We start from the raw sequence: 28,000 nt of genomic DNA, 5'->3' as shown, positions 1-28,000 counted from the left end.
GGAGATAATCTGACAAGAGGCGACCTCTGCTGCTTAATATAAATTAATAAGAGTAGTCTGATTTTAACTTTTTAAAAAATATAACCGTTATGTCAGGAAGCTTATACTGAACAGGCCAAGAAAGGTATCTGACAGTCATAACCCCTTCTGGGAGCTTCAAAATGCCTACCAGACCCACATCCTCTTCTAAAAGTTTCCTTAATCATGCTTTGTAACATTCACCCTCCCTCACTGGACACAACAGATTGGACTAGGGATGGGTACTTTTTCTGGCCAACAGTCTATCAGGTTCCCTGACCCCAAAAGTTCTGCCCAATCCAGATCTCCTCTATGGAATGGTGCTTAGTTAAATCAGTCAGGTCCTCTCAGAAAATTTAAACTGGAGACTTAGGAAGAGGCAGTTAGTAACAGCCAGGTCATGCAAAGCAGCACAGACATTAGCTTTGTCTCTGCAAGAAGGCACAGCCACTAGAGGAAAAGCTTCAATGCCTGCTGACCTGTGAAGGTGCTGGCAGATACCAGAGCAATCTCAAGATACTGGATGACATCCTAACTCCGTGAGGCCTGAAAATGCATCTGTTCCTATTTCACTTTTCTTAATTAAGAAGCCTATTTTGTTCTTACAACTTATAACAGTGCACGCCACATTACAATGTAAGCTCAGTGAGAGAGTAGAAAGTCAATTTAGCCAAAGTCATCCTGCATGCTGTAGTGAAAAGCACTTAAGATTTAAAGCAGGAATCACAAGCCAAAATGCCCACCCAGGTAAGGCAGGTAACATATATAAGTGAAGTCAGGCAGGTGTAAGAAAAATAAGGAGGGATGCTTTCCCTGTTCAGGGGGACAGTTACACCCCAACATTGCTCATAGTTACCATTCAGAAACACAGTTTGCTGAAACTTGAGCTTTACATGGCATAATGCATGTCGAGTGCTTACTATATGCCTGGTACATTATAAGAGCTCATTAATACTCACTATTATTGTCTTATATCATTTACAATCATCATTAGCAATTACAGATCTATAGGAATCATCTGGAGAAATGAAACTGCTTGGCAAATTTACATTTTCTAATTCTTTAATATATATTTATCTCACAAAAAAATTTTAATCATACTTTTTTAAATGCTTCTCCAGTTTTAACTGGTTTCTTAAATAAATCATGAAAATTCTATAATTTAAGGTATGCTGTCTCTACTGGTTTACTTTTCTGTTGATTCATTTCTTTGGTTTTTGGGCCAAAGACAGCCTACCCATTTCTTATTTTTCTAGCCTATATTTTCCCTGGTAATTACCCCCATAGATAACTTTCAGACATTGCCTATCATTCAAAAATGTGGATTGAAAATAATGTGATTTTTTTTCCAAGTTGGTTTAGGCCTTTTAATCAGAGACAGCCGGTTCTGACCGGCTCTTCCAAAACAAATCAGTAAGTTTCTTTGCCTTTTAAGGATTGGTACAAATGACAAAATTTAGCTAAGATATGAGCAAGGAGATATTATCTAAAAAAGCAGAATAGTAGCAGAACATGCATACTTGCAGAGCACTTATACCATAACTTGTAACACCAGGCTTTAGGTAGAAAGTTGTCTTATTTATTTTATGTTGTTTTTAACATACAAGAGCCCGTGACCAAAACGAAATAATTGAGTCAAGTGTCTGGGCTTCCTTTCATTTTTAACAACCAGTATGAATTAATGCTGTGAAATAATGTTATGAATTAATATGCAACATATTCAGAGCACTTCAAATCTTAAAGTAAATAATGCTGATTAATATAATCCATTCAGGTCCAGTTTCCTACTTAAGGACAGTGTGATGTAGAGTAAACAGCATGTACGTACATAAACAGCTCATACAACTCAGTATCAAATCAATATCAAAAAAACAAACAACCCAATCAAAAAATAGGTAGAAGAGCTGAATAGATATTTTTCCAAAGAAGGCATAGAGACAAATAGTAGGTACATGAAAAGATGCTCAACATCCTTAATTATCAAAAAAATGCAAATCAAAACTACAATTAGCTATCACCTCACACCTGTCAGAATGGCTATCATCAAAAAGTCTACAAATAACAAATGCTGAAGATGATGTAGACAACGGGTAACCTTTTACACTGTTGGTGGGAATGTAAATTGGTGTATCCACTACAGAAAACAGTATAAAGTTTCCTTAAAAAACTAAAAATATAACTACCATGTGATGTAGCAATTTCACTGCTGGGCATATACCTGGGAAAAAAATGCAAACACTGATTCAAAAAGATACATGCACCTGGTGTTCACAGCAGCATTATTTACAATAGCCAGGATATAGAAGCAACCCAAGTGCTCATCAACAGACCAATGGATAAAGATCATGTGATGTGTGTGTGTATACACACACACACACACACACACACACACACAGGAATATTATTCAGCCATAAAGAGAATAAAATTCTGCCATTTGCAGCAACATGGATGGACCTAGAGAATGTTATGCTTAGTGAAAAAAGTTAGACAAAGACAAATACTGTATGATATCACTTATATGTAGAATCTAAATAGTACAAATAAATGTATAGCAAAATAGAAATAAACTCACAGATAGAGAAAACAAACTAATGGTTACCGAAGGGGAGAAGTGGGGAGCAAATTAGGGATAGGGGATTAAGAGATACAAACTACTATGTATAAAATAGATAAGCAACAAGAATATATTGTATAGCACAAGAGATTATAGCCATTATCTTGTAATAACTTTTAATAGAGTATAATCTGTAAAAACACTGAATCACGATGTTGTATACTTAATATAATATTATAAATCAATTATACTTAAATTAAAAACTAAAAATAAAAAAAAACAAAAACAAAAAAACAACATGTATGGATTTTGGAGTCATACTGATCTGAATTTAAATTCTGATATACTTATCAGACATATATCTTTAGCAAGTATCTTGACCTCCCTTTCAAAAAACCAGCTCTTGGTTTGTTTGATTTTTTCTATTATTTTTTTATCTCTATTTTATTTATTTCCTCTATGATCTTTATTCTTTCTTTCCTTCTGCTGACTTTAGGCTTTGTTTGTTCATCTTTTTCTAATTCTTTTAGGTGGTAGGTTAGGTTGTCTATTTGGGATTGTTCTTGTTTTTTGAGGAAGGTCTGTATTACTATGAACTTCTCTCTTAGGATTGCTTTTGCTGTATCCCAAGCCACCATCGTCTCTCACCTGGATTATTGCAATCTCTCCTAACCTGTACTATGCTTCCACTTTTGGCCCCCTTGAGGCTGTAGAACCCAGCCAGAATGTCTTCCCTCACTTCCTTCCCAGATGACTTCTTTATACTGAGACCTTCCATGGCCACCCTATCCAAAATTTCAAAACACATTCATAACAATTCCTATGCTTTCTTCCTGCTCAATTTTTTCTCCTTGGCACTTATCATACCATGTATTTAACATACTAACCTTGTTAATTGACTGTTTCCCCCACTAGTAGGTGAGCTATTTGAGGGGGTTTTGTCTTGTTTTGTTCACTTTCATATCTCATGTCTAGAGCAATGCCTGGTACACATTAGATGCTCAGTTGTTGAATGCATAAGGGAGCAATTTCAACCACTCATTTAAGCTGCAATAAAATTCAAATCCAATTAATAATTCCTTTTTAACATTCAGCTCCTTTCCATTGAGAAATTTTTGATCTTTTGGTGCAATTTGATCCCAGTGTCAGACAGATCTGGGTTGAATCCAGAGCACCACTGTCTACCTATGTGACTTTGGGCAAATTACTTAACCCAACTCAACTCAGTTTCTTCATCTGTAAAACTGACAATAACAATAGTACCTGCCTGAAAGAGTTGTTGTACAGATAAAATGCAATAAATGTCCAGGACCTAGAACACAGAAAAGACAATAAATATACACTATTATTTTTATGTATATTAAATGTTTTAATATATCCAAATAATCAGATTTTTACATCATGGAGAACCAAAAAATTTAAAAACTGGGACAAAATTTTGTTTTCCTGGTACCATCCTTTAGCTATATGTAACTTACATGCAAAAACAGAAGAGAAACTAATTGCTTCACTGTTCTAGACAGTTATTACCACCATACCTACCCTCTAAAAGGAAAAACTGAGTTTCAGTTTGGCATCATGATCACATCACATTCTACCAACTGGATACATTTTCTTCACTAGGTTCCCTACTATCGTTTAACCTCAGCCAGTCTGCTTTTCTTTCACCATCATGCAACCAGTTCCTTTCTTTTCATAGGTTTTTCCTTCAACATAGAAGGGCCTTTCACCTTATATCCTATATTCTTTACCAGCAATTTTACTTTTAAAACTCACTTTCTGCAAGAATGCTTCTATGATTAAGCCTCCTATTCTACTAACCCCCTTATTTGACATCCCTTTAGCATTTACCCTAAATAAATAATAATTTGCATTAATTGCATGCTTGCAATGTACAAACACTGTTCTAATCATCTTAGTACACTATTTCATTTACTTGATGTAGTACTTTATTTATACTCTATTACAGATCAGAAAACTGAGGCACAGAATGGTGAAGTAACTTGCCCAGGACACACCTGATCACTTTGACTTCAAAGCCCACATTCTTAGCAACTTAGCACTTTGTATCCTATCTTTAACATAGTAAGATTTTTCATAATAAGGCTCATGTCAGCTCATGTATCAATGTCACATATGGTTTCTTCAACTAGACTATAACATTTTTGAGTAAAAGGAGTTTGAGTGTCTCTTTACCATCATTAAATTTAATATGATGGTCTTTGACCTTTAATATTAAAGTTCAGTGTCTCTTCAGCAAGTGGTATTGAGAAAACTGCACAGCTGCATGTAAATCAGTAAAGTGAGAACACTCCTTCACACTATATGCAAAAATAAACTCAAAATGACTAAGACTTAAACATAAGACAAGACAGTATAAACCTCTTAGAAGAAAACATAGGCAAAGTATTATCTGATATAAATCTTAGCAGTATTCTCCTAAGACAGTCTACCCAGGCAATTGAAATAAAAGCAAAAATAAACAAATGGGACCTAATTAAACTTATAAGCTTTTGCACAGCAAAGGAAACCATAAGCAAAACAAAAAGACAATGTACAAAATGGGAGAAAACATTTGCAAAAGATGAGACTGACAAGGGCTTAATTTCCAGAATATATAAATGGCTCATACAACTTAATAACAAAAAAACAAACAACCCAATCCAAAACTAGGCATATCTAAACAAGCAATACTCCAATGAATACATACAAGGCCAATAGGCACATGAAAAAATGCCAAATATCACTAATTATCAGAGAAATGCAAATAAAAACTACCATGAGATATCACCTCACACCAGCCAGAACGGCCATGGTTAAAAAGTCCACAAACGATAAATGCTCGAGAGGGTGTGGAAAAAAGGGAATGTAGTTTGGTGCAGCTATTATGGAAAACAGTAGGAGATTCCTCAAAAGACTAGGAATAGACTTACCATATGACCCAGGAATCCCACTCCTGGGCATATATCCAGAAGGAACCCTACTTCAAAATGACATCTGCACCCCAATGTTCATAGCAGCACTATTTACAATAGCCAAGACATGGAAACAGCCTAAATGTCCATCAACGGATGACTGGATAAAGAAGATGTGGTATATTTATACAATGGAATACTATTCAGCCATAAAAACCAACATAATGCTATTTGCAGCAACATGGATGCTCCTGGAGAATGTCATTCTAAGTGAAGTAAGCCAGAAAGAGAAAGAAAAATACCATATGAGATCACTCATATGTGGAATCTAAAAAAAAAAAAAAAAAAAGCATAAATACAAAACAGAAATAGACTCATAGACATAGAATACAAACTTGTGGTTGCCAAGGGGGCAGGGGTTGGGAAGGGATAGACTGCGATTTCAAAATTGTAGAATAGATAAACAAGATTATACCGTATAGCACAGGGAAATATATACAAGATCTCATAGTAGCTCACAGAGAAAAAAATGTGACAATGAATATATATATGTTCATGTATAACTGAAAAATTGTGCTCTACAATGGAATTTGACACAACATTGTAAAATGATTATAAATCAATAAAAAATGTTATATTGTTCAAAAAAATAAATTCGAGTTCAAAGATAGGAAATTCTTATAAATAATTGCATACATCATTCTTATAAGAAATATAATCCTCTGAAATAATGAAATAAAAGAAAAACTTGCACAAAAAAAAGTATGGTCTTTGGAGATTAACTCCCAGCTGTGCTATTTATTAACTCTGAAGGACATAGTACCCTTTCTAAAGCTCAGTTTTCATAGTACTTATCTCATGAGGTGGTTCATGAAGATGAATGAAGGACTATTTAGCACAGCATCTGGTGCATGGTAAGTGATCGCTAAAAATATGCTATTAATATCATATACTTTAGTATAAGATCCATGAAACCTTTATTATTGCTTTTCTTATTCTAACACAAAATCAGCTTTAAAAATTGGCCTTCCCTGACATGATCATACTCTCTGTCCTTTTCCCTTCCCCTAAAGCTTAATGCATGACACTCTATCAAATTCTTTTCCTAGAAAACTTAATAATTATCAGTCCACTCAGTCACCAGCATCTTGTAAAATCTCATCCTTCTTTAAGGGCTCAGCATAAACCTATTGTCCTCATACCTGACTCCAAAGCCCCAAAGTATTTCTTCAACCTCAGAAATTTTATAGCATTCTTCTACTGCAGTTTCCCAACCTTGCCACTATTGGCTTCTGGAGCTGGATAATTTTTTTGATGAAAGGGGAGAGGCCTATCCTGTGCATTGTAGAATATTTAGCAGCATCTCTGGCCTCTACTCACTAGATGGTAATAGCAAATCCTTCCTCCTCCATTCCCCACTCTGAAATTGTGACAATCAGAGATACCCCATATCACTTAGACGTTTTTTAATGTTCCCTGGGGTGCTGAGGGGCATAAAATCATCCCTGGATGAGAATCCCTGTTCTATAGTTTACTTATTTTAGCAGTTAATCCCTGTGGGATTATGCATTTTGATATTGTATGTGCTTTTCAGTTAAATCATTGTTGTTTTGTTGTATGTTTCACTAGCTATCTGGAGGTATGTCTCTCCTTTGAGTAAGTAGCTGATAAATTCCCTACAGACAGGTGTGTTATGCTGTACTTCTCTCTATCTGGTCAGTGTCGTCTGCCATTGGATGACTGATTTATTTTGGCATAGTGCATAAGAGCAACATGCCTGTATCTAAATTCTGGTTCCACCACTTACTTGATTGTCACTTCAGGCAATTTACTTCACCTCTCTATAGATCAGTTTCATCATGTGTAGAAAGGGGAGACTGGTGTCTTCTTCATAAAGTTCTTGTGAGGATTAAATAAATTAATACATTGTAAAACACTAAAATAATGCCTTCCCACAGGAAATACTATCCAAGTATTACCTATGATAATGTGCACAGAACCAAAGGATGCAGCATAGGAGAAGGGATGATTTCTGTTCTCACAGGAATGTTTTACATGGTTGAAAAGACATGAAAACCATATCCCTAAATTTAGAGGACTGCATGCAAGTGAAACATGAAAGATTATACCAAGAAATCTGTCACCATGTGACGTATGAATGATTGCCAAATTACTGACAAATATTTGGAATTCAGAGAAGGAAAAATCACAGAGGAATGGAGTAGTGGGGGAAGGAGTCACAGAAGAGGCAAAATTTGAATAGAACTTTAAAAATGAGTTGTGAAGAGGTAAGAAAAGAGTCTAGGCAGAGAGAAAAGTTCACCTAAAACCCTGGAAGAGAAAAACCACGGCATGTTCTGGAGAGAGTGACTAAACAATTCTGTTGAAAGGACAATGTGTCAAAACAAAGTAAAAATTAGAGTTTGTGTTTTGTCACATACAAAACATCCCTACACATTTTAGTTAGTTGTTATAGTTCCCACTGGTGGCTGGAATAGCCACAGCCAAGGCTCATAGTCAAATATGAAGTAGACTTTCCATATTAATGTCTCTTTATTTCAGGAATAATAATAACTCATGGTCATTGAATATTTTCATTATATCAGATAGTGTGCTGAGAACTTTATGTTCAGTATTCTATTTAAATTAAATGAAATTAATACTGTCTTATGGTAGCCTCCATTTTACAGATGAAGTTACTGTGGGAAAATACTATATATATTCAAGTTGAGTAGCTCACCCAGTGTCACATGATCAGTGTCACAGAGGAGATTTAAACAGCTGTGCCCTCACCAACTGTACTAACATCTACAGGGGCTATTTTTTCTAGATTTTTCTTTATAACTTTTCTGTGGCGTGTGTCCCCACAGGTGTTTCAGATCTTCTATTATTCTAAGGGGCTTTTTTACTTTTGCTGTACTTTGAACACAGAGCTTCTTAATTGGGGCTCTGGTTGTTCTTAACATAGGTATAGTCTTGATCAACATAACATAGTTTCCTTCAGCTGCAGTAACTTCTTTAACATCGATAATCACTATCAGAAACACTCATGTACTCACACTTATTTCTAGAATTTTTTGTAATTAAAATATTTTCATAGGATTATATTTACTTTCTCAGTAACATAAACCAAAAATAAAAAACCAACTTCAACTGATTACAACAATCATTATTATTGTATCAATACATAGTGTTTCACATAAAGTGGGAGGTATGATTAGAAAAGTGAATTAAAATGTTAATTTGACTGGTTCCAGAGGGTGAATTTTACCTTAGCGCCTCAGGGATCCTTAAAAAGTTTTTGAGTGGGGCAGTGAAATGCTAAAACCAATATTTTAGGAAGATAAGTTTGGTGTTGGTATGCAGGAAATTGAAGGCAAAAGAAACTAATGGGTAAACATCTGGAAGACAGTAATGCCAAGACTGAGCGTGAAGGACATTTCAAAAAAGGTAGAAGCAACATGACTTATGACATACTGGGTATTTGGCTTAAGAGAAAGGCAGAACATATGAATCCTACAAAACATCATTATTAGCATGTCATGATCATGCTCATAAGCCATAAAAGACATGTACACACACTTCCCATTTCTCTGTTCAGCTGTCAACTAAGAAGCTTAACCCCATAGATTCAGCAACAGCTTCCATTTAGAGGAAATGCCTTCCATCAGATCCCTCCTCTACCCTCCTTGGAGTTCGTGGACCTAACTGCCAGTACTCTTCCTCCTGTAACACACACACAGTCACACCTGCACACACAGTGTCTTTGTGGTCCCATGTTTCATGTGGTTTCTCCCACACAAAGAACTATCAACCCATTTATTGCACACCCACTGTACAGAGCTGCTGCATCTTCATCATCACACCAAATCTTCAAAACAAGTCTATGGTAGGTAGTAATTCTTACCCTTATATTACAGAGGAAGAAATGGGAGCTCAGAGAGATTAAGGGACTTGGCCAAGCACCAGAGCCAGAATAAAGAGAGAGAGAGAGGCCAAAAATAATACTTTTAATTTCAATAACATTTTGCTATTTACAAAACACATTCACATACTTTATTTCTTTGCCTCCTAAAAATAATTCTCTTATCAATGGGAAATGCAGTTTTTCTCGGACAGCTTCTTGGATATCATTATAAACTGTTAGGTATGAAGAAAACTTTCTCCCAAAATACCAGCTTCCTCGATGTTCCCTGTAATTGACAAGACCTCTACTTCCCTAAAGAGCATACTGACTCATCCCTTCTTAAGAAACTAATCTTAAACTCTTACCCCTACCACATCTGAAATCACACCTTTGGAAAGACAAGGAGGGGCAGAGAAATAACAAAAGCTACCAAAGGTCAATCTATATCCAAGACATTCTTAACTGTTCAGAGAGAAAATCTCATTCATGTTGATAGCAGCCTTTTAAGTGACACAAATGTCACTCTCTAACCTGGCTTCATACTAAATGCCTGGAAATTGTTCTATCTAAAGAGTGAACTGAGAGTAGTGCACACTGACTTGACTGGTTCATGGACAATGTTCTGATGCATGTACCTCTCCCCACCAAAGAACATGCACTAAAGGTTTACCTGAGGTGATTCATTCAGAGGGTCCTATTGAAATTTCTTGCAGAAGTTTGGCTATCTCTAGTATATGTCTCCAGATACAAAAATATCTGGGAAATTCTAAGGAAAGATTATAACATATTTATTACTCATCTAGTATCTTCATCCTCTCTTCCAAGCCCAGGAAGTCATTTTAGTGTTTCCTTCTAGACTGTCTGTACGCTGGCGGAAGGGAGCAGAGTTACTTTTACCACAACAAGTATGAGGTGAAAATCTTGAGAATACTGGCACGGGTCATTAGCTTTACTGAAAGATAAAAACCTGCACAAAGCAGATGATGGTTTATTTTGCACCTATTCTACAGATATTTCTCCCAGCTCACCAAAATAATTGTCTTCAGAGTTTATGCCCACTATTCCTTCACTGTCTTGCCTGCAATCGAGTTCTCTGAATAAATACAGGGGTTGAGTTACAATTAAAAATAATGAGACTCTACTGGGCCAATGTCCTTGCATGAAATAAAAGGGTGTAGAGTAATTGCAGGAGCAGAGTGGTTGTGTTTTTTTCCCCCATTTAGCTTCACTTTGATTGGTGGATTGGCACTTTAAATAAAGGTTTCAGGTCTTCCCTGGATGAGAGATACAGAGTGAGTCCCCGGCACAGTCCAGAAAAAAATTTTAAACTTCTTTTCTTAGAACTGTCTTGGTTGGCATCACCAGGCCCTGAGAGCACAGTGCATGCCAGCATTGAAGGTAAAATGTGATTTTATGATTTCCATGTGATTCCTGTAAGTTCTTTTTTCCTATCTCCAGGCAGTATTTATAAAGAGGATTTATCTTCACTTGTCACCAGAAGCAGAATAATAGCCTATTGTAAACCATTATTAGCATGTTCCAGAGAAGACATGACTAATATCCTTCCAGCTAAGGAAAAAAAAGACTTTTCTATAAATTTTTTTTACTATTTGTGATTAGTGACAGTACTAATAATTGAGAAAAGTAAGTAAATTTCTTGACTAGTCAGAATTCTGTTCATGTGAGAGTAGTCGTTTGAACTTTTAGAATAAACTTAAAGAGATAATTTATTTTAGAAAGAGGAAAACTCAATTTTGAGATATATTGTCCACTAATATCAAAGGAAATTAAAATATCTAGCTCATTTTTATTTTAAAAAGATAATTTTTGGCATCGTTTTCTGAATAACCTAAACATGGAACGGTATAACCTTTATATCTGAACATAAAGGTTTGTTATGAAATGATTATTGGTTGTATTACATTTAAAATGCATTTCAAAATTTACTCTGGAGGGAAACAAAGTATAAAATCCTGTGAATCATACTTAATAGACCAAAATTTCACACAGTGAAAGGGATTTTCAAATTTATAATTTATTTTCTGAAATTAAACACAGCATTTAAAGAATATTCATGGAGGTGTTCCCTCATGATCATCTGGGTGGTACCTCTGTAAAAAAATCAGAGTACTTAGAAAAATTTTAATTGCTTGTCAATTTATTCCAAAAACTAGTAAGTAAAAATCAGCTGTTTAGCAACATTTAGTTGGTTTTTTGTTTTTGATTTTGTTTTGAACCTAGTCATTTTGGAAGAGTAGAGACTTGGCTCAGGAAAATATTGTCTTTTAACCATTCTGAAGTAAAAATTCCTCTGATTTAATTCTCCAATCCAACTCTGTTTCAGATACCACTTTTCAAAATGAAGGACATGATACTGATCCTGTGCCTCCTGAAAATGAGTTCTGCAGTGCCGGTAAGTCAGTGTTCTAGAGGGTGCCCTCGGAGAAATATTGCCCAGACATCAAACTGAAGGACACAGCTGAGTGTCCATACATGATTCATCTGGATTAATCCAGTGGTGTCTTCCTTCTGAGTTAAAAGTCACAGTTGCCAAGATGTCAGCCCTGACCATCCAAAAGCAATAAGTTAAATATATAATTTTCCTATTCAAAAAGATACTTTAAATATTCCAAAGACAACTTCTAAGTCTTATTCCATTCAGAGGTAAAAGATGTATGTGTTTTCCAACAATGCCACAGCACAAATTTATTATCAACTACCTGCTACCATTATGAAATCAAAACAGAAAGAGGAAATTTCTCCAAAAAAGTAAAGTACATTTTCTTCTTCATTTTCAAAAGAACAATATTAGCCAAATTACTATGATTACAAAACTGAGCTAAGTGATTCTATTTGAAGCTAGTAATTAACCAACGAATTTGCCTGATGGGGAGAAATTATGTGACTGAGAGTGAAGTTTCTTAAATCAGAATATGTCATGGCAGTGGCGCTAACTGTATGTTACAGTCCCATCTCTGGTCTACTCTATCACCTATTGAGGTGATTGCATACAAGCACAATCCTTTGAGCACTGAACTACTACAGCCAGTAGCATGTGATTCTGTTTACAGGAAGACTTTATTCAGCCACTATATGCTTTTGGCAAATATTGACTGAGTACCTGTCATGTATCCAGAAACATGCTGGCACTGGAGACAAGACAATCAATGTGACATGGTCTCTTATCTTCAGGAGCTCATAGGTGGCCTCAAATGAACTTCAAAAGATTTAAGTACCTTAAGACAAAGGATTAGCTATTTGGGTTTCTTAAAATGTTTTAAAAGGGGGGAAGAAAACTGACTATGAGGATGAAAACCCTGCATTCTACAGATAAAAAGAGTTTCTATTCCATTATTCAACATGACTTGTAAATGAAAAAAAAATTGAACCTGCCACCTGAGCTTACCTTTGTATGATATTGACATTGGAGTCCCCTCAACCATCCACCATCAGTCTAACACCTTGACATTCTTGGAACCTATAATGACCCACACCTGTGTCAGTCAGTTCCACTCTGAGGAAGAGGATAGTTGCTTAGGACTGCCAAATGTCTGCCAAATCAGATTTCTCCTTTCACTTCCTCATGGGAAAGGTATCCTCTGTCTACATACATTCATGTAAATATTGTTCATTAATTCATGACTTGGATCAAATAAAAAGCAAAGTGCACGTTTGTCTTGTAGTTGAATCTGTCCAGATTACCTTATTATGCACTGGCCAATAGAAGGAAAGAAGGGTCTACTCTCATATTCCCTTAAATTCTGAACAATTTGCTCATTACACACACACACACACATACACACACCCCTCTCACTCTTTTTGTCTACACAGCTAACCTTTTTCTCTATTTGGAGTATTTGCTACACATTTATAACTTCCTTCCCTTTATCTATTTGCAAAACTGAATTACTTGGTGAAATTTGCACTACGACTCAGAGGACAGGATTTTACCTATATAAAAAGTAGGAGGTGGAGGCAGATAATGTATTCTCAGGAAAATATTTCTAAACATCTTGCTCACGAGGGTAAAATAATCCAAATATATTTAGTGGAGACTCTATACATATTTGTGGTTTAAAAGAAGGAAGAAAGGCATTAAAATTCCTTGACCCTAGATAGTAAGAATATCCAAAGAACCAAAAACCGTCAAAATCTAATTCACTCTGTTACTCTTCTCTTCCATTCTCCAGTTTTTTCCCCATTTTTATTCACGCATATTAATAAGCCTTGGCTTAGAAAAGAAAATATCTTACACTTTAAAAGCCTAGATGTAAATGTAGCTATCTTTTTCACAACTTTTAAGTGAATACATTAAGTATAATAGTACTTGGTGCTAGAATGTCTTTTATTTAAGAAAAAATACTTTTTTGATATGATCCGAAAAATATAAACACAGATCAACAGGTTTACACATAAACTAATCTCTCACTAAAGATGATGGAGGATTTGTTAAAAGTCCTGTGAATGCGAGGCAAGTTAGGTTTTGTACGTGGTTTTGCCAAATGCCATGATCCCATCCCACATTCCACAAACCAGAGTTCGTAGGTTTGTCAAACACACAAGAAAATTGAGCTCAAGTTTGTTTCCTCTGCTTTTCTATGTGATAATATTTAAGTTTAGTTGTTAGTTTTCTATTTTGTTGCTTTATTCCACTTTTCATCTGTTTTTAATGTTACTTTCAAACCAACTCAAATTTTGCTTTTTAAGCAACATAGCATTAGGATGTAGACAAAGGATAAAGGATTCACGTGGGAGCAAAATTATTCAATGTTATGTTAGTATCGCAAACAACTTAAGTTCTTCATTCTATCCAAAAGCTCAAGTCATTTGGGTAATAAACCAACATTAGCTTGCCCTTATGTACTGGTGTTGCTTTCTGTTTTCACTGTGAAAGGGAGTTTCTGACCAAAGAACACAAAATTATTCTTATTTCCATTCAGGCGTTTCCTCAGCAACCTGGGACACCAGGCATGGCTAGTTTGAGCCTTGAGGTATGTATTTTCAGAGTATCTACATACAATCTCTACATTGGTATGTTCCTGATACGAGAAAAATACATGGATTGTTTTTCAGTTTTCCTAGCCAGAAGTCAGTGGCTGTCCTCCTTCCTGTAAAGCTCTAGGGAAGTTTATGACATTTATTAGAGCCTCATCTTATAATTTTACTGCAATGTTAAACTTTCAGGTGTTTTAGTCTTTAGAACATCATCTGTATGTAAATCAAAACAATACTAATATTTAATGCCTAGTAATAGTGTACATACATTAAAAACACATTGTTCTGAAGTCACAAATGGTTTACACTTAGTTTCTTTTCCTGCTGGTATATGATAAAGTTGTCATGAGGAAAATTTATCTTAAGAAAATGTAATTGTTTATGAGGACTGTAAATAGCACTGACATTGTACTATGCTACCTCCTGTACAGCTGCTGTTTCTCTTATTGCAGTTCTTATAACTAACACACACTTTGTTTAGAAAATCCCAGCAAAATAGAAATGTTTGACTTTATCAGTAGAAAATATAAACATTTATGAATAGAAAAGTAATTTTGAGATTAGAAATTTTTCACAAAGCCTTGCAGATTTACCTATATCATGACAATCTGAGGGCAATCGATACTTGTATGTGCGAGCTGCTTATTTCACATGGAAGCTAATTTCACTGAGTTTTTTTTTTTCTTACTTTCTAGCTCAAACTCAACTCAAAGCACTCTAAACCTCTTCCTAGGAAGAGTGAAAGTGACTTTCTGTTGAATTGGCAGCATTCTTGGCCATCTATCCAGATACTTACCATTTTCCTCAGTGCTTTTTATATTTATTATTTTGAGGGCCTTTTTCATTTGGGAAGGAGGCAGAGTTGATTTGTTCTGATTTATTTTGGTTTGTTTGCTTGTTCTTTTCAAATTCCTCTTCGGGCTGGATTGGTAAAAGGCAAAGGAAGTTATATGAGGGGAAAAAAGAGTCAATAAGACAATGTCCTTGTGATTACATTGATATTTCAGCTGAATTAGCTATTTTCCCATGTTTCAATATGACTCCCACTTAAATGATATTTTCTCTCTTTTAATTAATGATTAAAAAGTGAGCTCACTATTTTAATAGCAATGGTGACAACAATGGCAGAACCACACTTAACATTTCCACTTTCAGCGATGAGTTGTGTCTCTTATTATTTTATTTATATTGACCCCAAACTTTCTGCTAATACTACCATATGTTGAGAAATCAATTGTGTCATACAAAAAAGGAACATATGTGGCAAACACTAACCCACTTTTTTTTCTTCATAGACAATGAGACAGCTGGGAAGTTTGCAGGGATTAAACTTGCTTTCTCAGGTAACGTTGTTTTCACATGTTTCTTATTGCAAATATTCATGATGGTGGCGATAGTGATAGCAGCAGCATTGTAATTCATACAATTTGTTTGTGAACAAACAATATCCTAAAAACTAAAAGAGCAAATAAGTTTGTATTTGTTTTCTGAGGGGGAGGTAATTAGGCTTCTTCACTGATTTCCACTTGGAAGTGGTACTGGGGATTGAACCCAGGACCTCTTAGGGGCTGAGCATGCACTCTACCACTTGAGCTGTACCCTTCCCCCTAAAAGAGCAAACAAGTAATTGAGGTAACCTAAAACAAAATAAGGCCCTGGGGTGGGATGGCAGGAGAAAATAAAAATAATGTTGTATTTTCTTTAGTAAGAAAAAAATTCTTTCTTGCATTATCAACTTTATTATACAGTCCACAATATGAATGTTTAAAAAACTAAATCTCAAACAAGTTTATGGGAATACTGCAAACTGGCTCAGAATGGAAAGCAAGTCTGTTGGAAGACTTAACCTATCCACATTAAATTAATCAATATCACTCTTACTTTTGCTATTTCTACATCTCCTGTGGATTTTTTTAGAAAATGGAAACCAAGTTTAAGACAACTGAAATATACGCATATTTTTTTTCTCCGTATCTTCAGTATTCAAGATTTGGCTTTGGGAAATCATTTAATTCTTTGTGGATGCATGGTCTCCTCCCACCACACTCCTCTTTCCCATGGATGAGACCAAGGGAACATGAAACTCAACAGGTAAGTTAATTGCATCAATGTGTCTGAAACCTCAAGCTTTAAACTATTCCCCTATTTGCCTTCTCTAAGCTATCATATATTAACCACAGACAGGTAAGAGTAATGAATGAAAAATCATCCAAATAACAATAAATCAAAACCTACAACTGTTTTTAGTACTTAGAAAAATTTAAATAAAATTGTCCAAATTTTCAACCCATTTGTATACTTATTTCCAATAGGAAGATATGACCTCAAAAATATAAGACACTTATGCTAAATAATAACAATAGATAAACTATCCTCAAAATGAAAGCAGGCTATATCCTGGAAAATTCTGATTTTAGTCAAGATTCCTTAAATAATTACTCAAAGACATTTAAAATGATGCCAATATCCTAGTTGAAATATTAAGAACCCTATAGCAATTAATAAATACATCAATCATTTAACCATTATTTATTAGGTGCGTAATAAATATATAAACCAAACTGTAGATTGGGAGTGAAAGTGAAGGCATTTAAGAATGTCTCCAAGGCAGGCTTACAAAATCCCACATCTGATTAGAGGATAAGACAACATATTACAGGGTGCTAAGTAGTGAGGTATAAGTAATGAATCGGGTATAAGTTAATGAAAGCCCAGAAGTTTAGAGATGGGCAGTGGTTGAAGAGGTGAAGCAGAGCCAGATTGTTGTGAGGTTTCTGAGCCACTTTGAGGAGCTTGCAACTAATTTAAAAATAATAGGGAGCCATTCACAATAGGTAATTTCAAAGAGGAGCAACAAAACATGATTGTTTTAACAGGAACTTTTGATTCCAGATGCTCTTCCAAACCAAGCAGCATTACTCACCAAGCCACATTTAGTGGGACAGTAAATTATGTTAATAGTGAAGGTTTCTCCACTTGATTGCTTCCAAAAGGAATACACGAAGCAGGAATTTGATTGGTATTTTATTTAATTACGTTTTCTCCTTTCATCAACTCAAAAAATATATGTATTATCTATCATGTGCCAAGCACTTATTAGGGGCTATGTTAAGTCCTGGGGCTATAAAAATAAATAAGGCATATTATTCTCTCTCAGTTGAGTGAGTGACAAAGATTTATAACAAATAATTGTAATCCAGTGAGAAAGTGGTAAAATAGAGATACATAGAGATAGCTATGGGAATCCAGAGAAGGAAACGATTCATTCTACTTGGAAGTTCCCAGAGCTTCCCATCATCATGAGCAGTGGTAGTCAGTCCCAAAGGGAGTAGGAAGTGGAGGAGGCAGACACCCACCAGACCACCCCAAATAACACTGACTTTAAATGAATCAGTGCTTCCTGTGTAACACAGCTTCAAGACAAGTCCATTAGACTCTCTTCCAAGTAGAAAGCTCCCCAGGCCCTTTTGCTTTAGAAATTCTAGACATCACAGTTCAGTGAGCCATGGCTTCCTGACGCTCCTTTCAAATTTCTCTGCAGTATGAATATTCTTTGCCTGTGCATCCCCCACCTCTCCCATCGCAGCCATCCCTGCAGCCTCAACAGCCAGGACAGAAACCTTTCCTCCAGCCCACTGTTGTAACCGCCATCCAGAACTCAGTCCAGAAGGGACTACCTCAGCCTCCGGTTTACCAGGGACATCCACCCTTGCAGCAAGTAGAGGGGCCAATGGTGCAAGAGCAGGTGGCACCATCAGAAAAGCCACCAACGGCCGAGGTAATTCCTTTCTCTGAAGTCAGATCAGGATCATCTACTAACTTAATGAAAGAAAACCAATTGGCAGCGCACATTTAAATAATCAGAGTTTGGGGCATAATGCACAAAAATACAAACATGTTTTTAAGCAGTTGACGTATCTGGGAGTAGAACATAAATACACATCCCTGTCCTTTGCCATCTGAAATGGGGCATGGATTCTTAAAGATCCTGTTCCTGCAAAACTGGTTTCTCAGTTGCAAAAGATAAAAGAGGAAGCTTTCAGAGGAAATAGGACAGCCCAGAGAACTTCAGGCTTCATCTCATCAGGCTGTTTTTCAGTGTTGGGCAGACTGACAAGAGTGATTGATCCCTCAGCACTGCAAACAGTATTACTGCATTATTATTTCTCTATCTGGTAGTAAAGAAGGCAATCAAGCAAAAGTATCTTGTAATAATATAAAGAAAAGAGCAATGGACAGAAAAGGAAGGTACTATGAAACTAGTATGTTGCAGGCATTTAACATTCCGCCGTATCATCCTAACTCCAACTCTATGAAGAGAGATATCATCCTTTTTTTAAAAGAAAAGACAGATTTTGAGAGACTATAATATGTCCCCCATATTACACAAAAATTAAGTGGCAGAGCCAGAATTCAAACCAACCTGGCATGCTCTGATTCCAAAATTCATTGCTTTCTACTCTGCAAGATAAAGCAAACTCGTGACAGACATGCCCTATCTCCCTGCCATGCATGTGAGTCATGTCAGTAAAGGGCAATTGTAATCTCTTAGGTTGTACTCTCCAAGACTAAATGAAAGTGAAAATAGGGAAACTCATTTTAAACTATCATAATTGTAAATAAGAGTGTTTTTCAATTCATTTTGCCTATTTTGATTGTTGAGTAATTTTAATATTTATCTGTAATGCAGCTACCAGGAATGGATTTTGCTGATCCACAAGATCTACCAGTAAGTACAAATCTCAGTAAGACACTTCCTTGGGAAATACATCTCTATACTTTGAGAAAGAAGAGTAAAACTTTTTAATTGTCCCACTTATCTGTGAGTATGAAATATAGTGGGTTCCTTTGTTTACTTAAATATTAAACACTTGTTTATCATAGTATTCCATCTGGAAATGTGCTTCATATAACTCTCAGAAATAGTTGTAATGGGAGGTTTGCCCGTGTTATAGCAAATATGAATTACTTATTCTGTTTTCTACCGCTTAAAGATGTTGGTTCCAATAGCCCGTTTGCTATCTCGGGGACCAATGCCACAAAATAAACCATCTCCAGTAAGTTTGTTTTAATACCACTTCTCTGTTTGTAATTTAATTTAAAGTTTTTCTCTTGGGAAATGCATTTTGTGGTGATTTTTGTATTTATATTTAGCTTTATCCAGGAATGTTTTACTTGTCCTATGGAGCAAATCAATTGGTAAGTCTATATCCTATAAAAGGTATCATTTTCAAATAAATGCTATCTTAAGAGATAAAATTATAAGATCCAGTCCTCACATAACAGATTCCATATTCTCTGAATGCCTAAGTTTGCAACTGAAATGCCAAAGAGGCACACTTCCTAGTTGGATAATTCTGGCCAGACACATACACACACACACACACACACACACAGTAGCATTAAAGAAAAAGTAAATTTTCTATCTGAATTATCCAAATTGGCTACATTTCTTTAATAAAGACTCATCTGTCCATTTTATCCTGCCTCTGGACACAGCCTTTATATTAAGGATTAAGGAAAGACTAGATGACTTGTAACTTTGTCTTGAGTTGCTACAAGATGATAAAGAGTCAGCTGGTTCATAATATGATGCAGTGTTTCTTTTTAAACAGAGTGCTCCTGCCAGACTTGGCATCTTGAGCTCAGAAGAAATGGCGGTAAGTAATGTCTTCCGACTCTTCTTAAAGTAGTGGCCAAGGGAAAAATCACAGATGACTGGCAGCAAGAGGCACTGGCCATGAATGTGGCTGAATATACAGTATAGGGACTCAGGTTGTTCTACGCCAAAACCAAAAGCTTGATTCTGAAGCAGCACGCCAAGATTTCATCATACTTCCCATGTAGGTGTTTCTGAGTGATGACCATTCTTGCACATAGGATTTTGCCCCATTTCTTGAATACGAGTAGAGGAGAAACCTCTCTTGAAAAGCCACCATTATTGAACAAACGCTTCAAACCAAAAAAAGATACACGTGGTTCATAGAGTTCCGGTTCCTTCTCAGACCATTTCACCCCTCAAAACAACAAATTCAACAAAACTGCAAATCACTTAGGCCTCAAAATTGAGAAATCAAAAAGAAAAAAAAATTAACCAAGTTTAAAATTTGATTATTATAAAATTCAAAGTAGATTAATAAGTTAGTTCAAGTATATTCCTATTCTGTTATCATTATCCATGCATATTATAACTATAAAATTTGAGCTCAATAGACTCACACAACTGGACTTTTTCCCTCAGAAATTTCTACATGTGACATCTGTTAGAGCACAAAGCAAAACAAAACCAGACCATACTGAATTAACAAATCATTAGCAACTACAGATCCTATCAAATAAATAAATACACATAAATATGCTATCACTGAAATAAAACTTGAATCTCAGCATTATTGAGTGCCTTCTGTGAGTGAGACAAATAAAAAAGATCCTATGGAGGCAAGATAAATAAGGTAAGGTTCCTGATCTCAGAGAGTTCACAGTTTAATCAATGGGGAAAATAGATACAATGGCAGATAATGTGAAAATCATGTGACAATGATAATAAGAGCTATAAGAGAGGGAAAGGAGAGAGGCAGCTAGCCCAGCCCAGGGGTTTACAGTGCCATCCCTGGATGATGAGAAAAGCTAAGAGTAGAGAGCCAGGAGAAGGAAAGAGGAAAGAGTACTGACTCTGTATAACACCAACAGAACAGGCTGAAAATTCAAGCAAGTGTTAATGATCATCTTATAATTTTAATTAACTTATTTATATTATGCCTCTTTGTTAAAAGATTTTGCTGTAGCTTATGAAAAATACAATAAATATAACCAAAAAATTGAAGACAGAATTTAAAATGAGTCAAAAGTTTAAGGAAATAAGAATATAGATACCCAAGTTACAAGGCCCTGCATAATTGCTGTAAGTACCCCAAGATTTTGGTCCTGAAATTTTGGGCAACAAAAGAAAAAAAGGAATCATGGTCAGTTCTAGAATTTTATCTGTCCACAGGAAGAAAATATTTCAGTTCCTCCAAAGAAATCAAGTTTTATTCTTCTACGTGTTCTTCTGAAAGAAAGAAAGAAAGTGAGAGAGAGACAGAGAGGAAAGGAAGGAGGAAGGGAGGAAGGAAAAAAAGTAAGAAAATGAAAAAGAAAAAAAGTTTACGTGGGGCTCCATTCATCTGGGGGATACTGAGAAATGATATTGATACAAGGTCCTCTAAAACTTTGCTCAACAAATAAGAACGGATAAGTTTTTGTATGTTTTATGGTGGTATTGGTCATTTCAGCTGCTTATTGTTTTCTTAAAATTAAATTTGAACTACCTTTTGCCTGTAAGTTGGTTCTACCCTGTTTCCCTGCTTCTCTCCTTCCCACCCTTCAGCAGGCATTGAGAGGGTCTTCATCTCCCTTTCGAAGAAGTGAGTGCCCCGACCAAGAAAAGAAGTCAGTTTAGTGAGAAAATGCTTACATAAAACTGTCAGCCAACTCCCTGCTCCCTATAAGTTTTTTCCGGTTTCTCAGTGAATTTGACCAGGTATAATTGCATGCTATACTTAATGGTATGTGATAATGGTGTTTCTGGTAAATTGTTTTTTACAGGGAGGCAGAGGAGGCCCCATGGCTTATGGGTCCATGTTCCCAGGATTTGGAGGCATGAGGTCCAACCTTGGAGGGATGCCCACCAATCCAGCAATGGGAGGGGACTTTACACTGGAATTTGACTCCCCAGTCGCTGGAACCAAAGGCCCTGAGAAGGGAGAAGGAGGTGCACAAGGCTCCCCTGTGCCAGAGACCAACCCAGATGATCCAGAAAACCCAGCTCTCCTTTCAGAGGGAGCACCTGGTGCCCTCGGAGGGCTCCTTGCTAGTGCTAAGGACAATGTTCCCAACCTGGCAAGAATCAGGGGACCATTCAGGGTCACCCCAGCGGCTGCTGACCCACTGATGACCCCTGGATTAGCTGACGTTTATGAGACATACGGTGTTGATGAGACCACAACCATGGGTCTCCAGGAAGAGACAACTGTGGATTCCACGGCAACCCCAGATAGTCAACAGACATCGATGTCAGGAAACAAGGCCCAGCAGCCCCAGAATAAGTATGATGCGTGGCATTTTCAAGAGCCCTGAGAGCATTGAGTTATTGGCTACTTCCTGTATGCACAAGCTTCCCAGCTTTGTCCCCATAGTCTATCTTTTTGCGAAAACAGTTATTACCCTTCTGCAGCAAAGGCATTAAAAGCGCTAAGCATATATTAATAAACACAAGTGGCTAGAAATAGTGTAGGTCCCCTTCTTGCTTTTACTCTTTTATTGAAATAAAATATGTTGCCTGTCTCTGTGATTTAGAAATACAATTAATAACATCAGAGCAAGTCTAAGGGTCTCTGCATTTGAAAATCACTGTTTCTAGCTGTATTTGGCATTATAGAATTTCTCTTACTAGCATGACACTGTTATATCCAAGAAATGTGACACTGCTTTGGAAATTTTTCTCTAAGCAAAGGCACATGTTCTCAGAATTATGTTATTTCATTCAAGCATTATTAAACAGGGATTAGTGGATAATCTCTGACTGATATTATTGGGTATAGTATATTGGATTTAAAATTCTCATTTGTAGAGTATTTTATTTAATCTAGTAAAAACATCTAGCTTATTTTAAATAAAGAATTTTTCTCACTAAAGATCATCAGGAATTATATGCTTATTATTTACATATATTTAAATGATTAAGAAAAGCATGCTCATCCCCTGCCATTGCTACTCTTTATCCCATTTTATTCAACTCATTTTTCTTTCCTGAAAAGTTTATTGAGTATCGACTGACGTCCTAGGCACTGTGCTAGGGAACAGGGACACAGCCCCTACCCTCAGAGCTTACAATGGGGATGATTGACAAGTAGACCAACAACCACAATAATAAGAAAACAGCCACTGTAGGCCAAGCTCAAGTACTTTTCGTGTATTCAACAGCACTGTAAAACAGATGCTCCCAAACCACCAGCACAAGCGAAAAGTGCTATGACAAGGACAAGCACAGGGTGCCCCTGGAGCCACAGAAAAGAGGCACATAACCCAGCCTAAGACTAGGGCTACTGGAGGGGCAGAGAGGGACTTGTTTCTCAGAATGGAACTGAAAGCATCTGCAGAATGAGGCCTCCAAGAGGAAGAAGCACAAGAAAAGTCATGTGGGCACCATGTGAGAATTAGCTCATTTCTGTGAAGTATAATGTGAAAAAAGGAGACTCAGAAAATAATGGTTACTTGTCATCAAAACTAGGTATGTATCAGACAGAGCTATCTGCCTAAATTAAGAGGTTGCGAGGCCACATATGAAAAGTAGCCTCACTCCTAAAGAGTAGCCTCCCACTCACTCCACCTCCTCCCAAGCTGCCCAGCCCAGGTCTTAGACTCCATGGAACTCAGATTCCCCTATGCGGTCCCTGTGGAGAATTTGGAGATGCAACCAAGGAAAAGAGCCCTGAGATGCCTCCTGACCTGGGGCCCTTCAGTAGCCTTAACTGGACTGTGCAGTCACCTCTTACTGTCCCCCTCTCTTCAGGCAGAGCTCTGCTCACCCTCATTCAGTGGTCTAGAGCGGAAGGAGAGATGCAGGAGATTAAAATTCGGTTTGCCTCCCATAGTGACTCTGGCAAAGGTGCGAGGATAAGAAAATGACCTCCACAGTAGCCAGCCAGCAGATGCCCACTGAGACCCACCTTAGCATTCCAGACCATCTCCTAAAAAGCAATATTGTAAAAGATGTATAGACAGCTACAGGTTCAAACCTTGACACCACACGTAATCACCTGTAAGTCTTTGGAAGTAACTTAATCCCTCTGCACTGTGTTTTCATTTTCCTAATGTGCCTCACAAGGTTGTTGTGAGAACTAAATGAGATAAAGCGCACAGATAAAATTGCTGAATCATGGTCATTTCCTTCTTTTCCTACTGATCCTTGTCATAAAGAGAACCTAGCAAAACAGCAGCAGCAGCAATGGAGAAATGGAATTTTCCCATTATCTGATGAATGCGTGCTTTTCCATTCACATTCCACACACTGCCCTTTTGTCCTTTATAATTCAGAGCATGCATTTATGAGATCACACATGCTTATTTCTCTGATGAATGTTGCCATATCAAGTGACATATCATATCGAAGTTGGTCTCTTCTATTGCAGGATGGGCACTTAATTGTGTTAATAGATCAACTTTGACAAAGAGGGATACCAAGTTGTTGAGCCTTATCTCTGCCACCATAACCACTTCAAACACTGGTCCATGAGCAAACGTCAAGATGGCTAGGGAAAAAAGAGGCTAAATGTCACTCACAGGAGGAGCCATCTTAATTACTGAGAATTTCCTCCACTGTGGCTTCCCTTTACTGCACATTTACATGAGAAATAAATATCGTCCTACTATAGCCCATTCTAAGACACTCTACTTAAATAGCCTGCCTTCTAGGCCTCCTTATTAGTAATCTCCCAGTTTTGTTCTTCCCAAATCCTTGACCAGCTGACCAATCTAGTGCTGAGCCTGAGTTAGTGCAGATCTGTATCTCAGGCCACCTGTCCTTCCACACAATATCAACAATTAGACATACCATTTAAAGTTCTGCCTACTGAGTAAGGGTGTGGTGTATTAACTTTGCACTTCCAGCTGATGTCAGAATACAGAAATTCATGAACCAGGCACACAGTCCTCTCCATTAATTGATCAGGGTGGTCATATAATTGATTCTCCAAACTGGGACACTTTTGACAATGAAAAGTGGTGTCACAAATGATGAATGAACGTTGGATAAGAGGTGTAAACCAGTACTATTTAGGGCAAACTCAGACATCTGGTTATTCCAGTCATATGGAACTCCCCATGAAGCCAAATGTGTAGATTGAGGAAAAAGCATTAAAGTTATAAAGAGGAAGTATGTGAAAGTCTGAACCTGTTGCTTAGGCAAATTACTTGAGGCCTCCAGACCTGAAATCTGGTCATTTTCACTTACATTAGAAAGCTGCTGTTTACATTCAGTTTTATGGTTCAGTGGATCATAAACCACCTAGTTCAAGATAGGCAATTCATATAGTATAATCACCTGGCATCCCCAAGTCAGCACACTGTCTCTATTAGGGTCCAGTAGCAAGGCAAGAACTTCTTTTCACACACACACACAGGAAAAAAAACCCTTAAAGTTCTGTGCTCTTACTCTCCTGTCAGGACTTGACAGAAGTCCCATAGAGCCATAAATATTTCCATGGGCCCCTGAGTCATAGTGCCCAAGTGACAGGGAGATTTATGCTACAGCATGTACCCCTTTCTTGACCTAAGTCCCGCTCAAAACGAGCAACCTTTCAAATTATACACTATATGGTATATGTTGTCTTCAAAACACAGAGAAGTCCAGAAGCACTGTGCTTCTCTCTTCTTTAGGGTGGTACAAGCTACCACAACTTGCCTTTCACTTTAGCTATCTTGACATGCTCCAGGCTACCTGACCTCTAGAAATGTCAGCAGCCCCTCTTGATGAACTTTTTTATGAAGTTTGCAGTATTTATCTTCCACTCTCTGGCTTGCTACTTCATGCTAATCCATACCGATTGTATTGTGTCTTCAATGTAATGGGCTGGCATGGTTTCCTGTGGGATATAAAGATGATCAAGGACCCTCAGGATTATCTTAAGACAGATTGCAAGAGAGGTGACACAGACCTGGGGCAAGACAGTTTAAGGTTGTATTATCCCTGCCCTTTAAAAGCAAACTGCTTCTGATTTTTCTCACTGATTGGAATAGAAAGGAAGCATCTGCCAGATCAATAACTACAAACGAGGTGCCATGGGCTATGCTGATTTTTTTCCAATAAAGCTACCACATCTAGAATAATAGCTACAACTGGCATCACCACCTGATTGACTTTGCCGTAATCCATTGTGTCCCCATGACCCATCTAGCATTTGCATCAGCCAAACAAGTGAGTTAAATGGGGATGTGGTAGGACACCTTCCCTTCCCTGTACCTCTGAAGCCTTCATTGATAATGCTCATCCCTATCATTCCTCCTACAGGACTTACCGTCTTTTAGAGAGGGCTGGGGAACGGAGTACAGTTTCAAGAACTTCCCTCCACTGGGACCTGCCCACCATTATAACTTTCATCCCACTGGTGTCAGAATCAGTGTGGAATTCAGCCGGTTGTTAGGCATATCTACTCTCACTACACATTCTGGGACTGGGGAAATAACCGCAAGAGAGATCACTGGACCCACCATTAGACGTGGACCAAGATTCCATCTCAAGTCTGACTTCTATGAGCTTTAATTTATAAATGATGAAGGCTTTGGGGGTTCAGAACCACTACCTAATAACCTCCAGAAAGTCTGGGTATTCTCTTTCCCAGTCCACCCTACACAGTCCCCATGGTAAACTGCTTCAGGTTTCTCCAGAGAAGACTTAGGAAAATTTCTATAATATACATATGTGGTCTTTCTCACAGGGACCCTGTCTCCCCTAGACTGAGGGTCTCTAGGTCTGGGAACTAGATAAGAGACTGTGAATCCCACTGTGGTGACCTGAGTTAGGCTCAGTGAACCTAGAATCCTTTTGTCTTTTTATGGCAAGCAGCACTTAACAGGATGTCCATCTACTGGTTTCTAGACACCCATGATCTACTAGTCATCACTTGGTCAAAGCACCCTGACTACCACTCCATCCTGTGGTTTACCATGGAAACTGCATCCTCCTTGACTCTGAGGGATAAGCATCACCACTTGGACTCAATTATTTCAGAATCCTATTTTTCCCACTGATATTCCAAAGCAGCAGCTCCCATCATCATATCTGCCCTACGGAGGATAAAACCACAGAGCTCTTCATAATGCCTTAGTCAAGTGTCTTCTGGGCCTTTCTGGGTGGAGAAGGGTAGGGAGTGAATCTGGACTAGTAAACATAATAGATCCATTATGACAATGCGTCTCACGTGTGGCACACCTGCAATTGGTGTAAAGACAATAATTTTTATGTAGTACATGAATAGCCTTATTTCACTTACATCAAGTGTTGCTGGTTTTCCATTTACAGGTGCAAAGATAAGGCTCCTTGTAAAATAAAACTTATTTTTTAAGTGTTTGAATTCTAAAAAGTAATTAAATAGCACAAATTAGAGTAGGATATGGCAACAATCACAACGGCAGTAGTACATAAGTGACTATGTACATGAATAAAGTTTGGGAAAACACTGACTTAATTCACTTCTCATTTATGGGTGAGGAGTCTAATGCCAAGAAGAATAATGTCTTTTTTCAAGTTCTACTTGCTATCAGAGGCTAAAAAAAACAAGCCTTCAGATTTCCCATTCAGCGCTCTCACACACAGACCTTCCAAGGCCCTCAAGCACTCACTTGAGAATCAAATGAAAGCTATGAACCATCTTTCCCAAAAAACTAAAAGGAGAGAACTTACAAAATTCTGCCTACAGTTTCAGCTGTTACTCAGACGGCCCAAAGTCTAATCATTCAACTACCTCCCACTATAGAACTGTATGAATGAGTTGGAGCAAATATTCAAACTGGCTCAGACTCACAGCCTAAATTTTATTAGAACTTGAAAATACTCTTTTTGAGAAAACAAGTCT

General features: G+C 37.2%; 1 protein-coding gene across 1 annotated transcript; it reads left to right on the top strand.

The window, feature by feature from the left end:
- The first annotated feature begins 753 nt into the window (after positions 1–753).
- Positions 754–23,059, top strand: AMBN (ameloblastin). Its single transcript, XM_032466390.1, has 11 exons — positions 754–765; positions 11,740–11,808; positions 14,336–14,386; positions 15,686–15,733; positions 16,371–16,481; positions 17,932–18,168; positions 19,081–19,119; positions 19,385–19,447; positions 19,545–19,589; positions 20,006–20,050; positions 21,975–23,059. Exons 1-11 carry the CDS (start codon positions 754–756, stop codon positions 22,503–22,505), a joined length of 1,251 nt encoding a protein of 416 aa, XP_032322281.1. The 3' UTR covers positions 22,506–23,059.
- The last annotated feature ends 4,941 nt before the right edge of the window (positions 23,060–28,000 follow it).

The sequence above is a fragment of the Camelus ferus genome, chromosome 2, assembly GCF_009834535.1.
Source record: "Camelus ferus isolate YT-003-E chromosome 2, BCGSAC_Cfer_1.0, whole genome shotgun sequence".
Classification (NCBI taxonomy): domain Eukaryota; kingdom Metazoa; phylum Chordata; class Mammalia; order Artiodactyla; family Camelidae; genus Camelus; species Camelus ferus.
Note: the sequence above shows the minus strand (reverse complement) of the source record. Positions and strands in the feature narration are given on the sequence as shown.